This window comes from Cololabis saira, chromosome 2 (genome assembly GCF_033807715.1).
Source record: "Cololabis saira isolate AMF1-May2022 chromosome 2, fColSai1.1, whole genome shotgun sequence".
Lineage (NCBI taxonomy): Eukaryota > Metazoa > Chordata > Actinopteri > Beloniformes > Belonidae > Cololabis > Cololabis saira.
In genome coordinates this window covers 8,272,693-8,293,801 of record NC_084588.1, presented here as the reverse complement: position 1 = coordinate 8,293,801, position 21,109 = coordinate 8,272,693, and the positions used below count along the sequence as shown (strand labels likewise).

General features: G+C 44.4%; 1 protein-coding gene across 2 annotated transcripts; it reads right to left on the bottom strand.

Annotated features, from left to right (window-relative positions):
• Positions 1–6,033: 6,033 nt before the first annotated feature.
• On the bottom strand, positions 6,034–21,078 carry ccne1 (cyclin E1). 2 transcript variants are annotated; one of them, XM_061737156.1, is made up of 12 exons: positions 20,662–21,078; positions 20,249–20,296; positions 19,828–19,912; positions 18,215–18,277; positions 17,970–18,124; positions 17,732–17,867; positions 16,362–16,508; positions 16,164–16,259; positions 13,443–13,577; positions 11,040–11,151; positions 10,704–10,861; positions 6,034–7,047 (listed from the first exon to the last, which is right to left on the bottom strand). In XM_061737156.1, the coding sequence occupies exons 2-12, from the start codon at positions 20,260–20,262 to the stop codon at positions 6,862–6,864; spliced, it is 1,287 nt and encodes a 428-aa protein (XP_061593140.1). In that variant the 5' UTR covers positions 20,263–20,296; positions 20,662–21,078; the 3' UTR covers positions 6,034–6,861. The 2 variants fall into 2 exon arrangements, with proteins under 2 accessions (XP_061593140.1, XP_061593131.1); XM_061737147.1 differs by having other exon boundaries at positions 20,775–21,078.
• Between the last annotated feature and the right edge of the window lie 31 nt (positions 21,079–21,109).

Sequence of the window (21,109 nt, the reverse complement as noted above, 5' to 3'; positions counted from 1 at the left end):
GGTTCAAAATGCCTGTCAAAGGTTGTGCTATAAGATCACCTGCAGGTTTTTGCAAAATATGGTTCCATATAGGATATTAGTTTCTTATGCAGGGTGGGAGTACTCATCCTTAGACATAGGATTAGAAGTTCAACCATTTGGGAAGGAGTAGAGTCACTGCTCCTCTACATCTTGAGGAGCCGGTTAGGGTTGATTGAGGCATCTGGTTAAGTTACCTCCCGAATGTCATACCCCCCTAGGTATTGAGCATGTCTGGTTATATCCCTAATCTGGCTTCTGTGTTCTCCTAAAGGAGGTCAGGGAGGTGGAGAGAAGAGAGAGGGCTCCACCTCTTTACTTAGGCTGCTGCTCCTGGAACCCAAACTAAGATCCATCCATCCATTTTCTATACCCGCTTTATCCTTTGTAGGGTCAAGGGGTCGCCTGGAGTTTATCCCAGCTCATTACAGGTGAGAGCCAGGGGTTCTCCTGGACAGGTCCCCAGTCCATCACAGGGCCACATATACAGACAAACCACCAGCCATACTCACACCTATGCCGGAGTAACCGGAGTGAACCCACATAAGCACGGGGAGAACATGCAAACTCCACACAGAAAGACCCCCGCGGGCCAGGAGTTGAACCGGGAACCTTCTTGCTGTGAGGCAACAGTGCTAACCACCAAGCCACCGTGCTGCCTCAAACTAAGATATTGGAAGTTAATAGTATCTATGGTCTAAGCCTAACGGTGCCCTAATGGCAAAGGTAACTTCATCCTTCCCTAAGAGGTGGCTCGAGGACGAGACTCTGGGAACCCACGACCAGGCAAGGACTGGAGCACCAGGCTCCTTTTTTTGTTGAACTTGTCCATTTGTGTGTTCATCCAGTTTCTGCACAACAAGCATAGTGACATCGTTTACAAGTTTAAAGAGCATGTTCTTTGTACATTTTAAGCCACATGCTCAGTTTCACCGAAATGAGGAAACGTGACCAGGAAAGATCCCCCAGCAGACCAAGAGTCCCATTTAGGATTTGTCTAATCAACCCTTGTTTAAAGAACTTCTTTACATCAGTAACCAGCGTGAATCTTTGCTTTTACAGCCAATTGAATCAGGTAGGGTGAAAAACTGGAAATAAGTTGATGTTTCACAAACATTTTGATTTGTCAAGGTCAAAACTGACTACTAATAATATTGGGAAGAAGACGGACAAATTAATAGAAATATAAGAGGACAAGTTAGGGTAAAAATATATGGGTATGAGGTTAAATTTAGGTTCAAAAAAGGGAAAGAGGGTAAAGACATTTGAAAATTATAAGACATGATCACAGAATAGTTGCCGGTCGATGCAGATAATATTGCAGTGATATAAAGTCTATGAATATCTTCTTACAGAGAGTGATATTAACAAAGGTTTGGATTGTTGTCTTGTTGATGATTAGGGCAGTTTAGCGATTTTTATTGGATCTGTTGTTCAGACTAATGATTGATGAGTCTCTCAGGAGCGAGGGCGATGGTGGGATGTGGCGGTCCGAAAGTCAGGAGAGAAGGTCAGCGATGTTGAGCCGAGATGTTTTGTCTGGTGTGCAGTCCCACATAACATGTCAGTAAGGGAACGTTCCCTTGTGAGTGCTGGAAAACTATTTTTGGTGTCTCTAAAGCCAGTTTTACACACTTCCTTCCCCAGTGAAATGCACTCTGTCAACGATTTTGAATTGTATAAGTTGTAAATTTGCATTGGTGCTTAAAAGGAATATATTTTAGCAAATTTGGGTCCAGAAGTGAAATCTTATTCCCATTTTTTTTTTGATGAAATCTGGATTCAAGATCAGATTTAAGTCTGAAATTAATGGGAAAACTCTATTGACAATTTAAACTGAATATGTTCAAGAAATTGACCGTCTACAATGCTGAAAAAGTTAAAACAATAATAGCATGTACATGTGTAATGTGACCCAGTGCATCAGCTGCATTGCAGGATGGCTATAACTATAAACTTTATCTGATAAAGGGCCTTTTTAGTCTAATCTTAAAGGCAGAGAGGAGGTCTGCACCCAAACACAAGCTGAGTCAGTTGTCCAACAGAGCGACCTGAAGTAAGCCTGCAGAAAGTCTGACACTCAAATAAATCAATACATTTGAAAAACAATAATGAAATCTTCTTGTTTCTTATAACAGCCCTCTTTCTTCTCACAAGATTTTAGATGGATGGATGGATGGATGGATGGATGGATGGATGGATGGATGGATGGATGGATGTTTAAAAGATAGTTATGATCTTGACTGCCACCTACTGACTGAAGTTGAGCCAATATTCTGTGTTACAAGATTGTATGTTAAAGGCATATCTGTCTATATTTACTTTGAATCAAAAATGATCAGCTCAGGTCTGATCAAATGAGCCTTTCTCAAAAAAAAAAGAATAGAAAAACTATGACAAGCCAACATTTTTTGTAGCCTTCTACTCATAAATGACTAGTACTGAGAGTCAAGTCAGGAAAAAATCCCCAGCAATGATCAGCTGACGGCACATTTCACCTGACTCGCCACCAGAGGGAGACACACACACACACACACACACACACACACACACACACACACACACACACACACACACACACGACAGAAAGATGATTTTCGAAACCAGTCGCAGATCTCCAAGTTTAGGGCATCTCAGCATCAAATTACATAATATAGAATGATATACTTCACATTATACGAATATGAATGATCAGAAAATAAGTGAATAGTCATGTGGTCCGTGCCTTTGACATGAAGACAACACATAAGCACGTCCCCCGGAGTTTTGAGAAGCAGCAGTCATAGCCCTTGTTATTGTCATTATCTTCCTCCACAGCTGTGAATATTCCTGCAGCAATTAAATATTTAAGAGTAAGAGAACAGAAACTAAGTCAGTTGGTAACATCAAAGTGTCTAATATACACTAGAGCAAGTTGTTTACACGGGATGGTGGCAAGGCCCTGAGGGAGGTCTGGCCTGGATCTAACTCCGCTCAGCTGGAGCAGCAGAGCACCGCGGGCATCTGCAGCGTGCAGGGGAGAAACAAACCGCCCGAGATGCTGGGAAACCGCAGATCTGCGCTGGCGGGGAGGAAGAACCGCAGCAGGGCTGCTGCCCGAGTTCAGCGTGGGTATTCTCAGCGTCCCAAACTTGACTGCAGTGTGGCCGACCGGGGGGGAGTTCGATGAAGTTGCTCAAGAAGCTGGTGTTTTCTTAAGAACCCTCAGGAGATGAAGAGTACCGTTGAAGAAAAGCACAATCAGATTAGATCATCATCCACCTGAACATCAGAACCTGTGAGTGATGTCTGAGGGCCAGTCCTGATTAGGGTTCTCAGAACTGATATATACGTTAAATCCTGAAAACATTTCCCTCCATGACACCGAATGACCTGTGCAGAAATGGGATGAAGCGACCGGCAGGAAACAAATGGCGCTTTTCCACTATTATTTACTCAGCCCAACTCAGTTTGGTTCTTTTCCACTAGGGGTCTAACGTGCCGAGTAGATACTTTTTCTGTAACTATTCTGCAGAGGTTCTAAGCGGCTGAGTCGGCTGTATCTGACATCATCACACTACAGGCCACCGATTGGTCGGGGGGTTGGAGTCAGACGTCTGAGTCAGGAGGAGGAAATCAGAGAAAGAGACGGCTTCTTGTTCATTTGATTCGACAGGCAACGGCAGTAGAAGCCTGTTTCATGATCCAACTCTGAGGTGCAGATGTTCATAAACCTGGTGCTGAGGAGAGAATTAAAAAGGATCTAGACGGGAGATAAGGAACGACCAGATCTACCAGGAGCTCTGTCTCTTCATAGCTGCTCATGGCTCCAGCTGACTTTTCAGCAGTGCTGAGACAAACAAAAAAAGTTAAAAAGCGTCGCCACTTGAAGCTTCTTTCACTCTCATTTTTTAACTTGATATTGAACACAAGTCACAGACCCAGCAGCACATCTATCATCTCCTCCAGGTTCTACATCTTTAGTGTTGTTGTCTTCTTCATTTAGATACACAATCAAATACGTCACAGCAGCTTCTCTACAACCTCCTATTTTTGCTCCAGGTGCTGGATTGTTATGGAAAAGAAACCAGGCCGAGTCGAGCCAAGCTGAGATGAGTAGAGCCGAGTAGGTGCTAGTGGAAAAGTGCCAAAAGTCTGCAGCTGCAATTTTACAGGAAATAAATCACACAGGTGCTGAGATAAACTATATGTCAGTTAGACTTTCATGAGCAGCATAATGGATCTAACGGTGGCCCAGGAGGCAAAGGGTTTTCTAAGCCTACCACAGGAATCAAGTGTCTTTCCACTTAAGAGAAGGTCCAGATGAGGCTCCTACAGATGAATCAAGGTCGTTTCACTTCGCGAGTGTACAAAAAGTTTCAAATGAACAAAAAAAACAAGTTAATATGGTAACTGGAAGCACATTAAACGCTGCTTTTTTAAACTCTCAAAGTTAAATAGGTCTTGGTTGAACGGAGGGGACCCCGTCACCAGAAGCTCAAAACAACGCCGTGACAAACATGGAGGCCGACGTCTGGAAATATCCTCGTCATCTAAATCTTCCAGTCACAGCAGAACGCAGCAGTGTTGGGAGAAGGATCAAACAGCTCTCATCGTGACACATCAGTGATAACGTGAGTCTGAAACTATTGTATGACATTGAGCAATCTGTTCTGATAAGCAGCTAAAGGTGGTTCTACCTTAGTCAGTCCGGGTCACTGTGGTCTTAAAATGTTCTTAACTCTCAGCAGAGATGACAACACCTCGGTGTCCACGACCACACAAAAAAAGAAGACACTTGAGGGGACCTTTGGATGATCAACCACCTTTTTGATGCAACTTTAATAACCTAGGCAGCATTGGCTCGTGGTCAGCTGTGGTGCAAAGGTTTGACTTCTGTTCAACTTCTGAATGACTTATGGTTTTATATCAGTACTTAACTCATTAGTTATGCAATGTTCACTAAAAGAACAAACTCACGTCTACTTCCTCCAGTAATCCCCATCAGCTGTACACAAGATAAAGGAAGTTTTAATGACTTATCTAGATGAGTTTATAACAAGAACACCCTCGACATGTTTTGGGACAGGTCACCCATTAAAACAGGAACCTGGAACAGTCCTTTCCTCTGCGATCCCATTTCTCGTTTCTTTTAGCAAGTATGTTTTTTGTGGTATGAAGGTAGATTTGTGTCTTAATTATTCAATCAAAAAAAAGATCGCTTCAATGAAAAAATATATTTTCAATTAAAAAAAAAAAAAAAAAAAAAATCAAAAAAATTGTTTTTCAATCAAAGAAAAAAAAGTGTTTGAATGCAAAAAAATATTTGACACTCAAAAAAAAAAAATGCATTTGAACACTGTTTTTCTTTGATTGGAAATGTTTTCTTTGAGAAGTGAAGTTTTGTTTGTTTGAAGCAACTTTTTTTGATTGTATTTTGTGTTTGGGCCATATTATGGGTAGGACATTTGTGTCTTTATCATTTAATCAAAACAGAAGTTGCTTGAAAAAAAAAATTGAAATATATATATATATATATATTTCAATCAAATTTTAAAATTGAAGAACATCAATTTGTACATGTTTCACTTGGGAAGGAAACAAACTGAAATCCCAATTGGATAAAAGTTCATCCATAGCCTTAAGAGCGCTCCTCTTAGGACTCAAGGAGTCCTGTTTAGATTAAAACTTTAAAGAGCTGCTTTTCAGACGTAACCAGTAGTTTAAAGTGGCTGTGGGACATGCATGAGGCAGACTAACAGCGCAATACTGCCCCCCGGTGGCCAAAAAGAGGAACTCCACCAGAGATTAGAAACGGGACAGAAACGAGACACTCGAGTTTTCCATCAGCACTAATGAAGTTTCATTAAAGCATTTCTCAGAGCATTCTGAACACTGACATTCAAAAAAAGACACCCATTCATGAGAAGCCAGAAAGTCATAAGTAAATAGTCTTTTAACCTTTAATGGAAATCACGTAGCAGCATTTTATTTTAAAACGTAATTTTAAAAGAAAATACATTTTGGTGGTAGGCAAACAAACTACGGGGCTGGGATAAAAAAAACAACAAAAAAAAAAAAAAAAAAAAAAAAGTTAAATACAATCAATATTCTAGCTTTTAAAGCCTGGCTGGTTCACTCCTTTGAGGTAGCCAAGCTACTGGTCCCAAAGTAAAAGGTCACGCATGTTAACACTAATAAAAAGATGACCATGAGGAACACATTAAAAAAAAAAAAAAAAAAAAAAAAAACTATAATGTAGTTTCCTCCACACATTTCCCATCATGCAAAGCCCATTTTATAGCAGCACGTAGAGCCAAATACGACCCCCGAAATAGTTGTCGGGCAACAGGCCCACTAATAGATTAAAGAAAATAACAACTCTATTAATCATAAACACACATGCACATAACAACACAATAATCCATAAAACATCCGCTTAATTACACCTCTGCATAGAAATTTAAAATGGCAACCGCTAAATGTTGTTGTGGTTTGCAATTAATGCAAACATCTGGGCGCATTGCCATTAAATAATAATAAAAAAAATAATATATATCCTCTCAGGCGTCCAAGTCCCAGAAGCCCTTTGGTTGCAGACTGAAAGGTTGAGTGGGAACGTTCCTGGGGGGTTTGGGGGGTGAGACCGGCCGCTGTGAGTCCTGTGGCCTCCGTCCCCTTTATCCAGTCAGTGTTTGCACTTTTATAAAGATTCATATCCACGTGATCCACGGAATCCCACCGGAGAGGAAATGGTGTCCGTCATTTCTTCGTCAGGAGGTCCGTCCGTCGCAGAGGCAGTTTGCGTTCTTCCACTTGCAGCTTATATAAAAACAAAATAAAACCAGACTGAGCCCTCAGCCTCTACTCCGGTAGGTGTTGAGGGGATGGAGTCGTGCACATCCTGGGCCTGACTCTCGGGACCTCGGCCTCCGCCCGGGCCGGCTCCTCGCTCTTCTCGATGCTCAGGGGCGGAGTCAGGACGCCGGAGGGAACGGAGACGCGGCGTTGACGCTCCAGCTCCACGTCCTGGTAGGAGTAGGCCTTGTCCTGCAGCACAAACACACACGAGAGTCACCCACGGCGTCATCACGGCCCATAAACCCAAGATTTATCAGACGCCTTCATTTATCTCCTCAGTAGGATGAAGTCTGCTCTACTTCTTCAAAGATAATCACGTCTCATCATAAATTAAAACAACCCACGTCTGTCCGGGGATAATGCGCTTGATGGTTCCTGTCTGACCCCGTTCTTCCCGCTGATGAACGGTTGGGCACGTAACCGTCGGCCGGATACTTTATAGTCCAAATCTCTCGCCGCAGCTCTAACGCACGTCCATTATGGTGTCGAAGCTGTCACTTCCGTAACTCTTCAGCAATAACTCGGGTAGTTAGATGTTTGACCTCAGCAGAGTTGTGAGGAAGTCGTATTTGCAGCCCGTCGGTGTCTGACTTTATCTTTATGACCTTCAGATCCATGCGAGCCTCACCGGGACACTTTCTGATCTGCAGTAAAGACTCCTACATCAGAAGAGGTAGACCACTTATGGCGCTTTTCCACTAGTACCTACTCAGCCCTGGTTCTTTCCCACCAGGGGTCAGGGGTAGATACTTTTTCTGTATCTATTCTGCCGAGGTTCTAAAGCCGCGTTCAAACTGCCAGCCAATATCCGATTTTTAGCCCATCCAGATTGAAACTGGATGACTCTTTTGAAGTCTGAACAGTCCCAAACTCCATGAGATCCGATTTTTGCAAACCAGATGGAAACCACCTCCGAGAGGTAGTTTCATATCGCATTCGGGCAGATGCGTCTCAGTCTGAACAGCTCCAAACACTCAGATCGGTTTTAACTGTCCGTGACGTCACTCTCACACAATACACGCGCTGGGTGACGCCTCCGCTCCGACGTCGTTGCTACAGCAACCGATCAGATCAGTCAATGATGTGGCCCAGTCTGAACAGAGCCAGATCCGATTTGGATACTTGCTAAAAACAGTGTGGACAGTCAGCCCTGAAAATCGGATATGAGAAGGAATCAGATATGAATCAGATTTGCCTGCAGTCTGAACGCGGCCCAAGCGGCTGAGTCGGCTGTATCTGACATCATCACACTACAGGCCACCGATTGGTCGGGGGGTTGGAGTCAGACGTCTGAGACAGGATGTGACATCAGAGAAAGAGCGACTCGCGGCTTGAAGCCTTCTCTCCCTCCGTTGTTTTAATTTTATATTGAATAAATGCCACAGAGCAAGCATCAGATATATGATCTCATTCATGTTCTCCGTCTTTGGCGTCTTACTTCTTCATTTGTGTCGCACAATCAAATACGTCACAGCAGCTTTGCTCCAACCCCGCCTACTTCTGATCTGGGTACTGGAAAAGAAACTAGGGCAAGTTGAGCCGGGGTGAGTAGGTACTTGTGGAAAAGCGCCATTAGTTTACACCAAGTCCAACTCCTTTCAGAGGGTAAACATGTCGGAGATGTAAATGTACGCGTTTTCAACCTGGAAACAACACCGAGGGCCCGTGGCGTGAAGGCTGCTCTCACACGTGTGGTTACATTTTAAAGACAGTAAGTCTCTTGTTATAACACCCGACGCCCACATTGTTGTGCAACTGCAGCCGATCCTGTTTTAGTCTGACGTGGTTTAGAAACTGACAGTCACGCACACGCCGGCTTCACGTCCTGCTCTTCTGGTATCTCTGGTACCGTCCCTGGCTCATCGAGCCCACGTCTTCCTATACGACCACCAAGCGTGTCTGGCCTAGACTAGGCCTGTGTTGAAAAGATCGATTTTCCGATTCCAAATCGATTCTCATAAATCCTAAAAATCGATTCATATGTCTAAAGATTGATTTATTTTTTTTTCATCATTAAATTCCAACTTTGGGTATTTTTCTTTTGTTTATGCTCAAAAAAGGAATGTTAGTGCCATGTTTTTCTCCCTTAAATATGTTTAAAAAGGTATGAAAACATTAAAGTTTTCAGTTATAATTGCATACATTGTCTATATTTCTTTGCTTTATATACTGTCTTGGAGTTACATTTGTATAAAATGCTAAAAACCAAATTTTCATAAATGGGAAAAAATAAAACTGATTTCATCCGTCTCCGTTTGCTGCCCTGGATCTGTTTGATAATTCTGACCCACATGTTTCTGTTTGCAGTTCTATCAGCATTCTGGGAGCTGATTGGTCCTTACAGCATCATTAGCTGCAATACTTGCTGTTGAATCTCAATAAAATACTAGTATTAATATGTTGCATAACTACAGTCATATAATTCATGCAACACCTGAAAAAACAGTTTTAATAACTTTAACCCAAATCAATATTGGAATCGAATCAAAACGTGATAATCGATTCTGAATCTTAAGAATCTGAATGGAAGCGATTCTTGACATTTGGATCGATCCTCGGCCCTAGTGGAGACGGAACATGCCGTCCTTAGCATCAGCCGTCGTGCCGCTAGGATAATAAAAATGTCCCACCGTCTGCATATGGTGAGTTTTCACTAGGATGCAGACGCTCCGTGAGGGTGAGCGGAGCTACGACACGCGTCTGTGGTGGGCGGGGATCTTTCACAACGAGGAGATTAAGCGCTGACGTGGGTGTGACTTAGTCTCATCTCTAACCGATACTGGAAACAACCGGTAAGTGGAAAAGTGGGCTCCAGTGGGCGAGCTGGGTGACCCGCTCCGTGTGGTAGGAGACACGAGCCCCCACCTCAGCCCATCGCCCTGGAAAAATGCCTGACTAACTGTCATAAAGTGGCTGAATCAGATCAAACGTTCAGCGCTCCGATTCTACAAACACCTGCGTCTTAAAAATGGACATTTAGATTTGGATTCGTCGTCTGACATTTACACCCATTCTGGCGACCATTCAGCTTCTTTGTACTAATGATGGCGGGATCGTTTAAGAATCAGAAACTACATCAGTTGTAGTGTTGTTGTTGTCAGCCTGTTTCAATTTTAGTTTTAGTCTAGTCTTTGGGTCAAGCTTCATTTTAGTTTTTATTAGTTTTAGTCACGTTCATTCTCCTTTTAGTCGTGTCAAGTTTCAGTCGACTAAAAGTCTGAACATTTTATTCCTATTTTAGTCAGAATTGTCCAGGACCATTTTAGTCCTGTTTTAGTCAAACATTGTATTTAACCAAACCCATTTTACAATTCAAACAAGGTTATCTTATTATTATATTATTGTTACCTTATAGACTCAAGAATACATTCATTCCAGATACAAGAGACTCTAATTTGAGTTTACAACACATTTATTTTTCTGCATTTCTCCCTGTCTTTCTTTTTCGAAGACACATTGGGTTTTCTTTTCCACGTTTATGTAGGAAAGTGTATCCAAAGATGGTTCTTCTTCTCCCAGCCCCAGAGAAGATATAGATATTAAGGATCTTTGTTAGAACATTTCGTCTCGTTTTGGTCAACGAAAATGAAGACTCATTTTAGCAGAATTTTTATTTTGTAATCTACATTTTAGTCTTGTTTTTATTCCTCTACGATATTGCATTATATATTTAATAATCGTTATCGTCACATGACCAGCATTTTCATTGCGACTCGTCTAATTTTCCTCAGGTGATAAAGGTTCGTTGGCGACGATATTTAGTCATAATTTTCGTTGTTGAGAGCAGCTTAACTGGGTTGTCGGTGTATTAGTGCTACTAGTTCCCCCGGTGCAGCGTCACCTACCAGCCAGGTGAGATAGGCGGCGTGGGTCTGGATGTTGTGCACGTCCTCCGCGGGAATCGTCTCGATGGTCTTGGTCGTGGACCCACCGACCTCTCGCAGCGCCATGGCGAACGGAACCATCCACCTCACACACTCCTCCACCTCCACCCTCTTCAGAGCTGCAGGGGGAAAAATCAATACTTCATGAGCAAAAATCTGAGGCCCCCCATGTCTTGGTTTGTCAGACTTCACCATCCATAACAAGTCAGCACGTTAAGGCCAAATTGGGTCCACACTGAACACGCGGCGCTCTGATTATGAGCACCTGAACACACGAGACATGAATACGGGCTGTACCTGAGACGTTTTCCACCAGCTCCAGAGAGGAAAAGTGGAACAGCGCCGAAGCAGCGAGGACGCCGTTGGAGAACTCCAGGCAGCGCACATCCAGCATGCACAGGTCCAGCAGCTGCAGGATAGAGGGATTAGTTAGAGCACACCTCGGAAAGAGGGAAAGTCTCAAACACTCAGGAAAAACAGCCCCGACTGCAGTAATTATGAAAATACTAACCATGTTCCACTTTAGGTTCAGTTTATCCCACGTGAGCTATAGGAAGCTTCCGAGCGGCGTCTCCAAGTGTTACTAGCCCGCGCAGCAGAAGCTCAGCGGCTGAGAACGTGCACCGCTGACGCTTATGGCGCTTTTCCACTAGTACCTACTCAGCCCGGCTCGCCTCCACTCGGTTTGGTTCTTTCCCACTAGGGGTCTAACGTGCCGAGTAGATACTTTTCTGTACCTACTCTGCAGAGGTTCTAAGTGGCTGAGTCGGCTGTATCTGACGTCATCACACTACAGGCCACCAATTGGCCAATCAGACGTCTGAGTCAGGATGGGACATCATTTCAAGAGCGACTCGCGGCTTCTTGTTCATTTTGTTCAAAGAACAGTGGCAGCACAGAAATCTGTTCCGTGGTCTTAGGTGGAGACCTTCTTAAACCTGGTGTCTGAGGAAAATATCCAGAGAGAGCTGGATGGGGCCACGAGGAATGAAAAAAATATACCAGGAGCTTTTCTCAGTCCATGTCTGCTCAAGGCTACAAACGTCACAGCAGCTTCGCTCCAACTTCCTACTTCTGATCTGGGTATGGAAAAGAAACGAGGGCAAGGCGAGTCTAGTCGGGCTGAGTAGGTACTAGTGTAAAAGCGCCATTGTTGAAAGTTTAATAGTCCTTACTGGTGGAGTGCTTTTATTGTGAAAGACAAGGCTGCAGAGTAACAACTGGTGACCCTCATGGTGCCCCCTCCCCCGACTGCTGGCTGATGCCAGGACTATGGGCCATCCCAATACACCCCCTACTTTCTACCACTAGCCCTAAAAATGAAGCCACAGGCGTAGCGCCCTTGTAATCTTCCCTAGGGATTGGGACACCACTTGCTACGTCACTGCGTGGTTTACATTCGGGTACGTAAGCGACTGCGTAGTTACGTTTGCACATACGTCACACCATATGAGGAAGCCCAGAGCTAGAAGCTGTTTTAATTTCAGCTGTAGCGCTGTTAATATGCCACTTTATTAAGTTTTAATATTTTTTCAGGCATAAAAGTAACCGTTAAGATCCCCAACCTGGGCTCAGTTTATCCAAATAACGCCTGTTAAGAAATTTGCTCCGATGTTTTCGGGGATGAGAACAGCCTGCCGGCTCAGGAGCTGATTTATGGTTCCGCGTTAAATCGATGCAGAGCCTACGGCGTAGGGTACGGCGTAGGCTCTGCGTTGGTGTAACGCAGAACCGTAAATCAGCCTTTATTCTGGCGAGATCTTCGCAACAACGGGCAAACGAGTGATTATGTACATTCACTGAGTGAATATTATGAAAGTAAAATATATATTTCTCATTAAAAATGTAATCAAAATGCATTTTTATGCAGAAACTAACTCAAAATATTGATTTTATTCACTAAAAAATAAGAAATGTCCGGCATGTTTTTTTGTTTGATTTAGTCCGCAAATGACGTCGAAAGGCAGTCTGGGAAATTTTCTCAGGCCCTCTGAGTCAGCATCTGAAATCCCTTGCTGTGAAGGGCTAGATTCATACACACTAGCCCTCGATATGTCCACTAGCCCTACATGCAAAGAGGAATTGGGACACCACTAACCTCACGGGAACACGCAAAATTAAGGGGTAGGACTAGGGGGGGATTGGGACTGGACCTAATTAACACAGATGAATAAAGAGCTCAGAAGCCATGTTCTTCCAGGTGCTGACAAGAAGTGAGATTGAGATTCAAAACATCCCATAAGTGCACCTGTAGTGATTTATAACTCCTTCCAGGTGATGTAGATAAGGAGATAAAAACATTCATCGTGGAATATCCTGCTGTGAGGAACGTAACTTTGCACTGTGAGGCGGTTCATGATGCACTTTTATTTTCCAAGGCCATTAAATCCCCTGAACATGAAAAAAGAAAAAGGTGTTGGATGACTGGATGCATCGTGACACCGTCGGTTGCAAATGCGGGCACTCTCAGCTCGGCGTGCACAAGCTCCTCACCACAGCACGTCATGCTTGCTCTCAACAGCAGCTTTTTGTCTTCATCAATATTTTACACTCTTACACAAAAGAGATCAAACTTGTCAGAGGTAGAGCGATGAGTTTCCATCCCAACTAACCGAACGCCACGCCCCGTCCCCCCCACCCCGCCACGTCTGACTCCTCTTCCTGTTCTGCAAACATAAAGGTGTGGCCAGATTAACCCACCTGAGCGATCTGAGTGAAGGTGTCCTGAGGGTATCGGGGGATGAGCAGCTCCTCCGTCTCCTTCAGGTAGGCCACCTGCATGTAAACGTTGAGCCAGGAGATGGGCGTCTGGGGGCTCAGGGTCCACTTCAGCTCCTGTTAGGAGAGGTGAGAGGAGCAGAGTTAAACCCCCATCAAAAACAACACTTAACTGCAGCACCACAGCTGAAGCTAGCACATCAAACTGTATTTAGATAGCGCTTTTCATACATTTATTAAATGCAACAAAAAGTGCTTTACAAAAAGCGTTAAACATACTTATGACATATTCCCCATGACGAAACACTGGAGCTAAAAGCTAAAATACAGCAGGATAAGATAGGCTAAGAAGTTAGAAATACACACTAAACAAGTTTAAAAGTAATACATCAAATCCTAAAAGTAGGTCTAGAAAGCAAAACCTGCTAAAACAAGCATAAAAACAACTTAAAACCATAAAGCCTGGGTAAAACAACAAGAAAAGCTAGTTAAAACAAGAGTATACAAGAAAGACTAAAAGGAACCAGCTAAAGCCAATTTAAATCAGAATCAGAATCATCTTTATTGGCAAGGTTCGAACATTGTCCAACAAGGAATTTGACTCTGGTTTGAATTTGACTCCTCAAAAAGGTGAGTCTTGAGCTGCTTTTAAAAAGCATCAACGGTCTCTGCGTCTATGGGTATGTGATGGCTCTGAGGTGATCAGGATGTTTCAGGTAACAAAGGGAAGTCCGTTTTCCTTCCACTTCAGGACCCAATCAGACGCCGCGCTGCGATCAGAGAGGGCTGAGCTCTCTCTGCTGGAGATGCTTCAGGAAGCTGCCGGCAGACGCCGTTAACCTTCCACGGCCAGGCCAAGCGCTCCTCATCTGGGCCAGATATTAACATTTAATAGAGACCACTGGATAAATGAGGCAAAGGTTTTAACTAAGACTACAGCAGCCATGCAGCACTAAAAAGAAGGTCCCATATTCACACTTCTGAAGTCTGCTTATGTGCTAAAAATGTTTAAACCTTATGAACACTGTAGAGCCTTCTGGCTATTTTCTCACCCCTTAAATGAAACTAATCAGCATAGCAGATAAATATGATGCTACGTATCGTTTCTGAAACCTTTAGAGTCAGGAATAGTGAAAATATTGGCCCCGGTGAATCTCCAGCTAGAGCATCAATCTGAAACTATTAGGACGTCAAAGATCACAATTATTCTCACAGTCCTGGCACACCAGTCTAGTGTGGACATTTGTGCTGGTTTTACTTGTGATGCAGTTTAACTTGGGACTCATCGGTTCCCACAAGAGCAGCGAGGGGTGTTGTGGCAACGGCAGCGTTTACCAACGCAGAACCCTTTGGTGTGTTCGGTTCTGTTAGGACGCCATTTGTAGCCAATGAGCCCGTTTAGTTTTAGTTTGGCAGATCTGATTTACGTCTCGTTTTACAAGTCATTCCGACCAGAGTCTGGAGAACCACGTAAAAAACACTGCAGGATTGGGATAGCGACAAGATGGAAATCAATGACGTGGAAAATAACATCAAACAAGGTCTTTACTAAACAAAGACAAAGCAAAGCAAGTCAGATATTTGTAGAAACTGTGTTTAGTGTCTGTGGAGCATCTTGGAAGAGACGCAGGATTGGAACCTCAGTCGATCAGCAACATTCTCTTCCTCCACAGCAATGTAATGGCCAAGAGATTCATTTGTTAAATTTGTTTATTGTATGTTATTTATTAGTGTTATTTGAGCCACTCACAGCTACTCTCATTGCTGTAACCACAATCACATAATTGATGCGTACGAAAGTTGAAATAGCTTGTGGATGATGCCAATGATGGATTTACATCTAACTTTCAGTCAGGTGACTTATGAACTGTCAATTATCCATCAAGCTCCACAATGATCATGTTAACAGTAAATCAGATGGATTTGTCCAGGACTTTTCTCTTGCGGGACGGGAGAAGAAACTAAATCAATGCATCTCTAATATTGTGCAGCATGAATTCTCAGTTTTACGGGAACGGGCGGTAATGGTCAGAAATTCAGCGGGAGCGGGATGAAGAGAAGAGAACCATCCCGTGCAGGGCTGTAGTGCACGGCCTGCAACCATCGTGTCACCCAGAGCAACACGCTCCCCGTGTGTTCTGGGGCTTCGTGGCGAGTCCCGATACGTTTCATTAAAACTTCAGGTCAGAAGTTAGAACCCAGGAGTGAGAGGTGGCCTGGGGGAGCTGGAGTTTTGAAGATACTATTGGTACTCAGAATCTCTGGTGGAACGAACTTTTTCCATATTTTAAATTACCTTTAAGCTTCAATACACCAGTTACCCAAAACATCTTGTTTTTACTGAGGTTATGTTTGTTGCCTTCCTGTTGTAGATGTATTTGGGAAAAGGAGACACAATTTCTCCCTGCACGCACCACGTCATCAGTGGTGACACCTTTTCTTATACCTACACAGGTTAGGTACCGCCTGTTCCCTTTTAACCCACATTAAAAACACCCACCACCTTTAATATCCTTTAAAACACTAAAATGAGCACATTCACGCTGGGCTAAATGTTGGAAGACCCGTTAAAAAAAAAACCTTTCCGGGTGAAGCTGGAGCTGACGAACCGCTGTAAAGAAGCGACTCCAACATCTCCCAGTAAACCTGGGGCTCTACACAAGCGGAGCACAAGCTGCATCACGAGCCATCCATGTCCCTTACCTTCATAATAATGATTTCCATACTGAGAATCTCGTCCTCCGTGCAGGCTTCGTCTGTAACGTAGGCAAACTGGTAGACCTTAGGAGGATACATCTCCTGAGAGGGGGAGAAGAACAAGATGAGCGTTGTCACAATAACACCGTACCCACATCGTCAGGCAGGAGTAGCTACCTCTCAGGTCCACGGTCTCACACTCACCTCCATTTTGGCAGCGATGAAGAGACACGTGATGCCGATGAGCTGCAGCGTTGACTTGAAGACGTTTCTCTGTGTGGCCATGAAGCGGTCGAAGTAGTCCTGGGCCAGGTGATACGTCTCCCTGTGCAGTTTGTAAACCTCGCTGACCTAAACGTGCACAACAACAAACGTCAAGGGACGGTGAAACCAGGAAACCCCTTCAGCTCCAGTAGCTCAGAATCTGATGATGCAACATGAGGTTACGAATCTGTGACGTTTATCCACGGCTCTATCGTCAAATTTGACTCTCTATCCATTCAATTAGTCGGCCAACGTTCCTTCTCCAGGAACTCGGGTCTTTTTTGGCACTTTTCTTATTCTATTCTTTTCCACTAGAACTCAGCTTGGCTCACCTCCACTCGGTTTGGTTCTTTTCCACCAGGGGTCTAACGTGCTGAGTAGATACTTTTCTGTAACTATTCTGCCGAGGTTCTAAGCTGCTGAGTCGGCTGTATCTGACATCATCACACTACAGACCACCGATTGGTCGGGGGGTTGGAGTCAGACGTCTGAGTCAGGAGGAGGAAATCAGAGAAAGAGACTCTGACGGATTCTGGTTCATTTTATTCAACAGGCAACGCAGCAAAAAGTCTGTTTCTGATCCATCTCTGAGGTGCAGATGTTCATAAACCTGGTGCTGAGGAGAGAATTAAAAAGGGATCTAGACGGAGATAAGGAACGACCAGATCTACCAGGAGCTCTGTCTCTTCATAGCTGCTCACGGCTCCAGCTGACTTTTCAGCTGTACCGAGACAAGCTAAAAACATTAAAAAGCATTGCCGTTTGAAGCTTCTCTCTCTCTCATTTTTCAACTTGATATGGAACACAAACCACAGACCCAGCAGCACATCTATCATCTCCTCCAGGTTCTACATCTTTAGTGTTGTTGTCTTCTTCGTTTAGATACACAATCAAATACGTCACAGCAGCTTCTCCAACCTCCTACTTCTGCTCCAGGTGCTGATTGTTATGGAAAAGAAACCAGGCCGAGTTGAGATGAGTAGAGCCGAGTAGGTTCTAGTGGAAAAGTGCCATTAGAGGTTTCTCAGAGGTCGGGAACTAAAGGGGGGGCTCAGGCCGACACATTTCACCACAAAACAGCCCCATTAACTACTCTGTGTGCGCGTGTTTGTGTCACGTGGATGCTGAGATCATAACCATGACACACTTCACCAACTCTGAATCTAAATGCAAAACACTCAACCCGTTTTGTCCAAAATGGCCGTTTGCACGTCAGAGCAACCACCTCCAAACTCAGAGCTCCTTACAGCCTTTAAATAACTCCTTTACAGTGGTGGGGACACAAACGCTGGTTAGGAGACACTACGGACCTCGATGAGCCAGTCCAGGAGCACCGTCCTCATCTTGGGCTGCAGGTGAGGATGCTTCTCCAGCATGTGCACGTCCCTGGAGTACGTCTTGTCCTTGGCCAACATGTTGTTCCACACCACATCCTTGCTGGCCCAGCTGACAAAAACACAGAAAATATTATTTATAATCAAATTGTTAACCCGGTTACACAGGCAGGCAACGCCAAGACAACGAGAGTCACACAGCAAGAGGGCTCACCAGAGCGCTGGCAGCGGCGCGCAGCGGACGGGGGTCACAAAGATGTCGTGGAAGAAAGCCGCACTGGTGAGCGGCGCCTGGTCACACTCTTCCTGGTCCGGCGTGGGGATCCACCGGTGTGGACTGGCGTAGGCGGCGTCGGGGTTGCAGCGCACCTTAACGGGGGAGAGGAGCGTTAGGAAACACGGGGGGGGGTCACAGAGCACAGACCAACCCAGCGGAGACACGCGTCTTCAGGAGCTCACCTCACACTCACGCTGCTTCTTCTTGGTCATCTCTGCCACCTCTTCATCCAGGTCTTGTAAATGCTGAGGGTTTAAAGGTGGGATGAGGTTAAAACATGGTCAATCATACAAACACAGAGCTGCAGTGGTGTCCACAGGAGACACAAAAACACTCATATTCATCTGCTGGCTTTAGCTCAGCTGCAATATTTATAATTGTCTACATAATAATTGTGAGCTGGAGCAGTATTTTCAATTTACAAACTAACAAGGCACATGAAAGCTGCCATGTAGCATCACATTAGAAAAGGCCTGCCCTGTACTGAGTGGACAGATTCATGAAATAAAATAAATGTAGCTTAAAAGAAAAAAAGGATAAAATAAATTTTGCAGTTATAGTTTCCTTCTGGTAGGGTCATCATTTCAATCAGAATCTATTAATTTATAACACTGAATGTAATTTAGCAGTTTGTTTGCAGATTTGAAGTTCATATACTTGAAGGATTTACAGTACAACTTAAATTTGTTTAAAAGGCATTAAAGATAGGTGAGGTTTTCATAAATTTTGATTTGTGAATGTAGAATTTGGCCATTATGAGGATTGTGTTAGTCTGCAAATGATCTAGTCTCTTTTCCATGTGATTTGAGTTCTATCACTCAAATGTTTGAATTTCAGAGTTGCAAAATGAGTATACATTACTTTCAAAATTGAATCTTAATCTAAGGAATTCCTGAGGATAGATATCATTAATTAATTTGAAAAGCAGCATGCAGAGGCTAAACTGTGGCTTATAATGACTGTATGAGGCTTCTTAAAGTCCCAAGGCATCTGTTTGTTAGTGTTGGAGTACCAACCTGTGCTGCTGTGCTACGATGTATACATTTATATGGAGAGTATCCAACTCTTTAAATAGTATTATTAGGTGCTTAATGAATCCTGCACTCAGCTCAGTCAGGTTCACATCTACGTTGTGGAACCACTGGCGTTCATGTCTCTACACTTGCGCTTGACACCGTTTTCTTTTTGTGTCACTGTTGTTTTTAAGTCTTCTGTATTGTGGTTTTTGTTGTCTTTTATATCATAGGTTGTTGTCTTTTATATTGTGTATGTTGTATGTATAATTTTATGGTACTATGGACCTCTTCTCGAGATGTGTCTCTAATAAAGTGTGAATTGAAATATCTATCTGTTTTGGGTCTAAGTCATTTGTCAAATTCTGTCTGAAAAAAAGGTTGTTGCATTTTTTGTTCAAGGAACTGTATATGGAGGCAGCACCTTGTATTGGAAAAACTGAGATTTGTGTTGCGAGGCTCCCCAGATAACTTTGAGAGAACCTGGAAACCATTTATGGATTACATTGAAACCAAGCTTTAACTCTCCCACTTTCCGGTATACATCGCCAAGTTGAGGAAAGCCCTGAACTGCCTGTCTGGATTCTTTTTTTCTTTCTTTTGAATTGAAGTGTCTTGTAAATTGTTGAATGTCTGTTATGTTTTATATGTTTAAAAGAAAAAGCCAATAAAAAGAGTTTTTTTTTTTTTAAAAGGAACTGTATATCACCACTAAACAGGTTTGGTAAGTGACCAGTGGGCTGGTGTGTGAACATGGGGGTCCAGGGGCCCCCTGTACCTACAATGGCCACATCTGCCTTCCTCTTCCTGGAGCGCACCGTGACCTCTCTGGGAGCCGGGGCAGCGACGGACTTGGGCTCCTTCTCCCTGCAAGCACAACCACACCGTCCCTGGCTCAGTTTGGGAGGACTGGGACGTACAAACATGCCATTTTATCCCCCAAAAAACTAAAACAAAGTGGGTCCCCTGTGCTGCCAGCGGGCCACACATTAGGCCTGATTCATGGTTCCGCGTTAAATCGACGGCGTAGAGTAGGCGGCGACGCACACCGTACGGTATGCCCTACGCCGTTGGCTCTGCGTCGTTGTAACGCGGAACCATAAATCAGCCTTTAGCCGGACGGCTAAAAGGGCTCCATCAGCGCCTCTGACGTCACGACGCGCGGAACAGAAACCCGGGAAATGAAAAGGAGGTAAAACTCACCGCTGTCCTCGCATTATAGTCCCGGGGTGGACGGTGCGGGGGGCAAACCTGCAAGGGGGACAGTTTCGGGTTAGTTTTGAGGAAAAATATAAAGAAATATACCCCCAACCACCCCACATAAACCCCTAAACCCCCCTCCAAGCCTGGCTGATTTATGGTTCTGCGTTACGCCGACGGCGTAGGGTACGCGGCGACGCACACCGTACGGTGCGCGTCGCCTCGTACCCTACGCCGTCGATTTAACGCGGGACCATAAATCAGGCTGTAGGGTGCGCGTCTGCGGACAGCTGCTGCTCGGCCACATAATGGCCGAAACCAGCGCACAAAGACGCCTCAAACACACACACAAAACGCACAGATCCCACCAACAACACGGCATGCACGCATAATGCACACATAGTGGTCGGTTTTACCCCTAAATGTGGAGAAGTTAGCCGGACAGGTCGTGCTCGGCTACGTTGCAACAAGGCGTCGAGTTAATAAGTTGATACTTTGGGAGCAGAGTTGGGAGTTGGGGAGCCTTTACCTCCAGATCGAGCCCTAGGAGTCCAGTGGTGTGCGGGTCCCACACTGGGGTGGGGGTGCTTGGTCGTGCGGGGAGCCCTAGTCGTGCGTGGAGCCGCGGGTTCTGTGGGATCAGTGTCTGAACTCGCGCCTTGTCGGGACTGTGAGCTGAAGTCGCGCCGGCGGGGAGGAGTTCATTTAAATTGGCGCTAAAGCTCCGAGCTCATCGCTCTTTAACGCGCTGGTTTTACCTCCAGTCACCCCCGCTTTGGTGGATTTAAGCGTTAACAACTCATATGTTCGCTACGACCCACTCAATCCAGCCGCCGGGAACAGAAAAAGGTAAGTTTGTAAAGG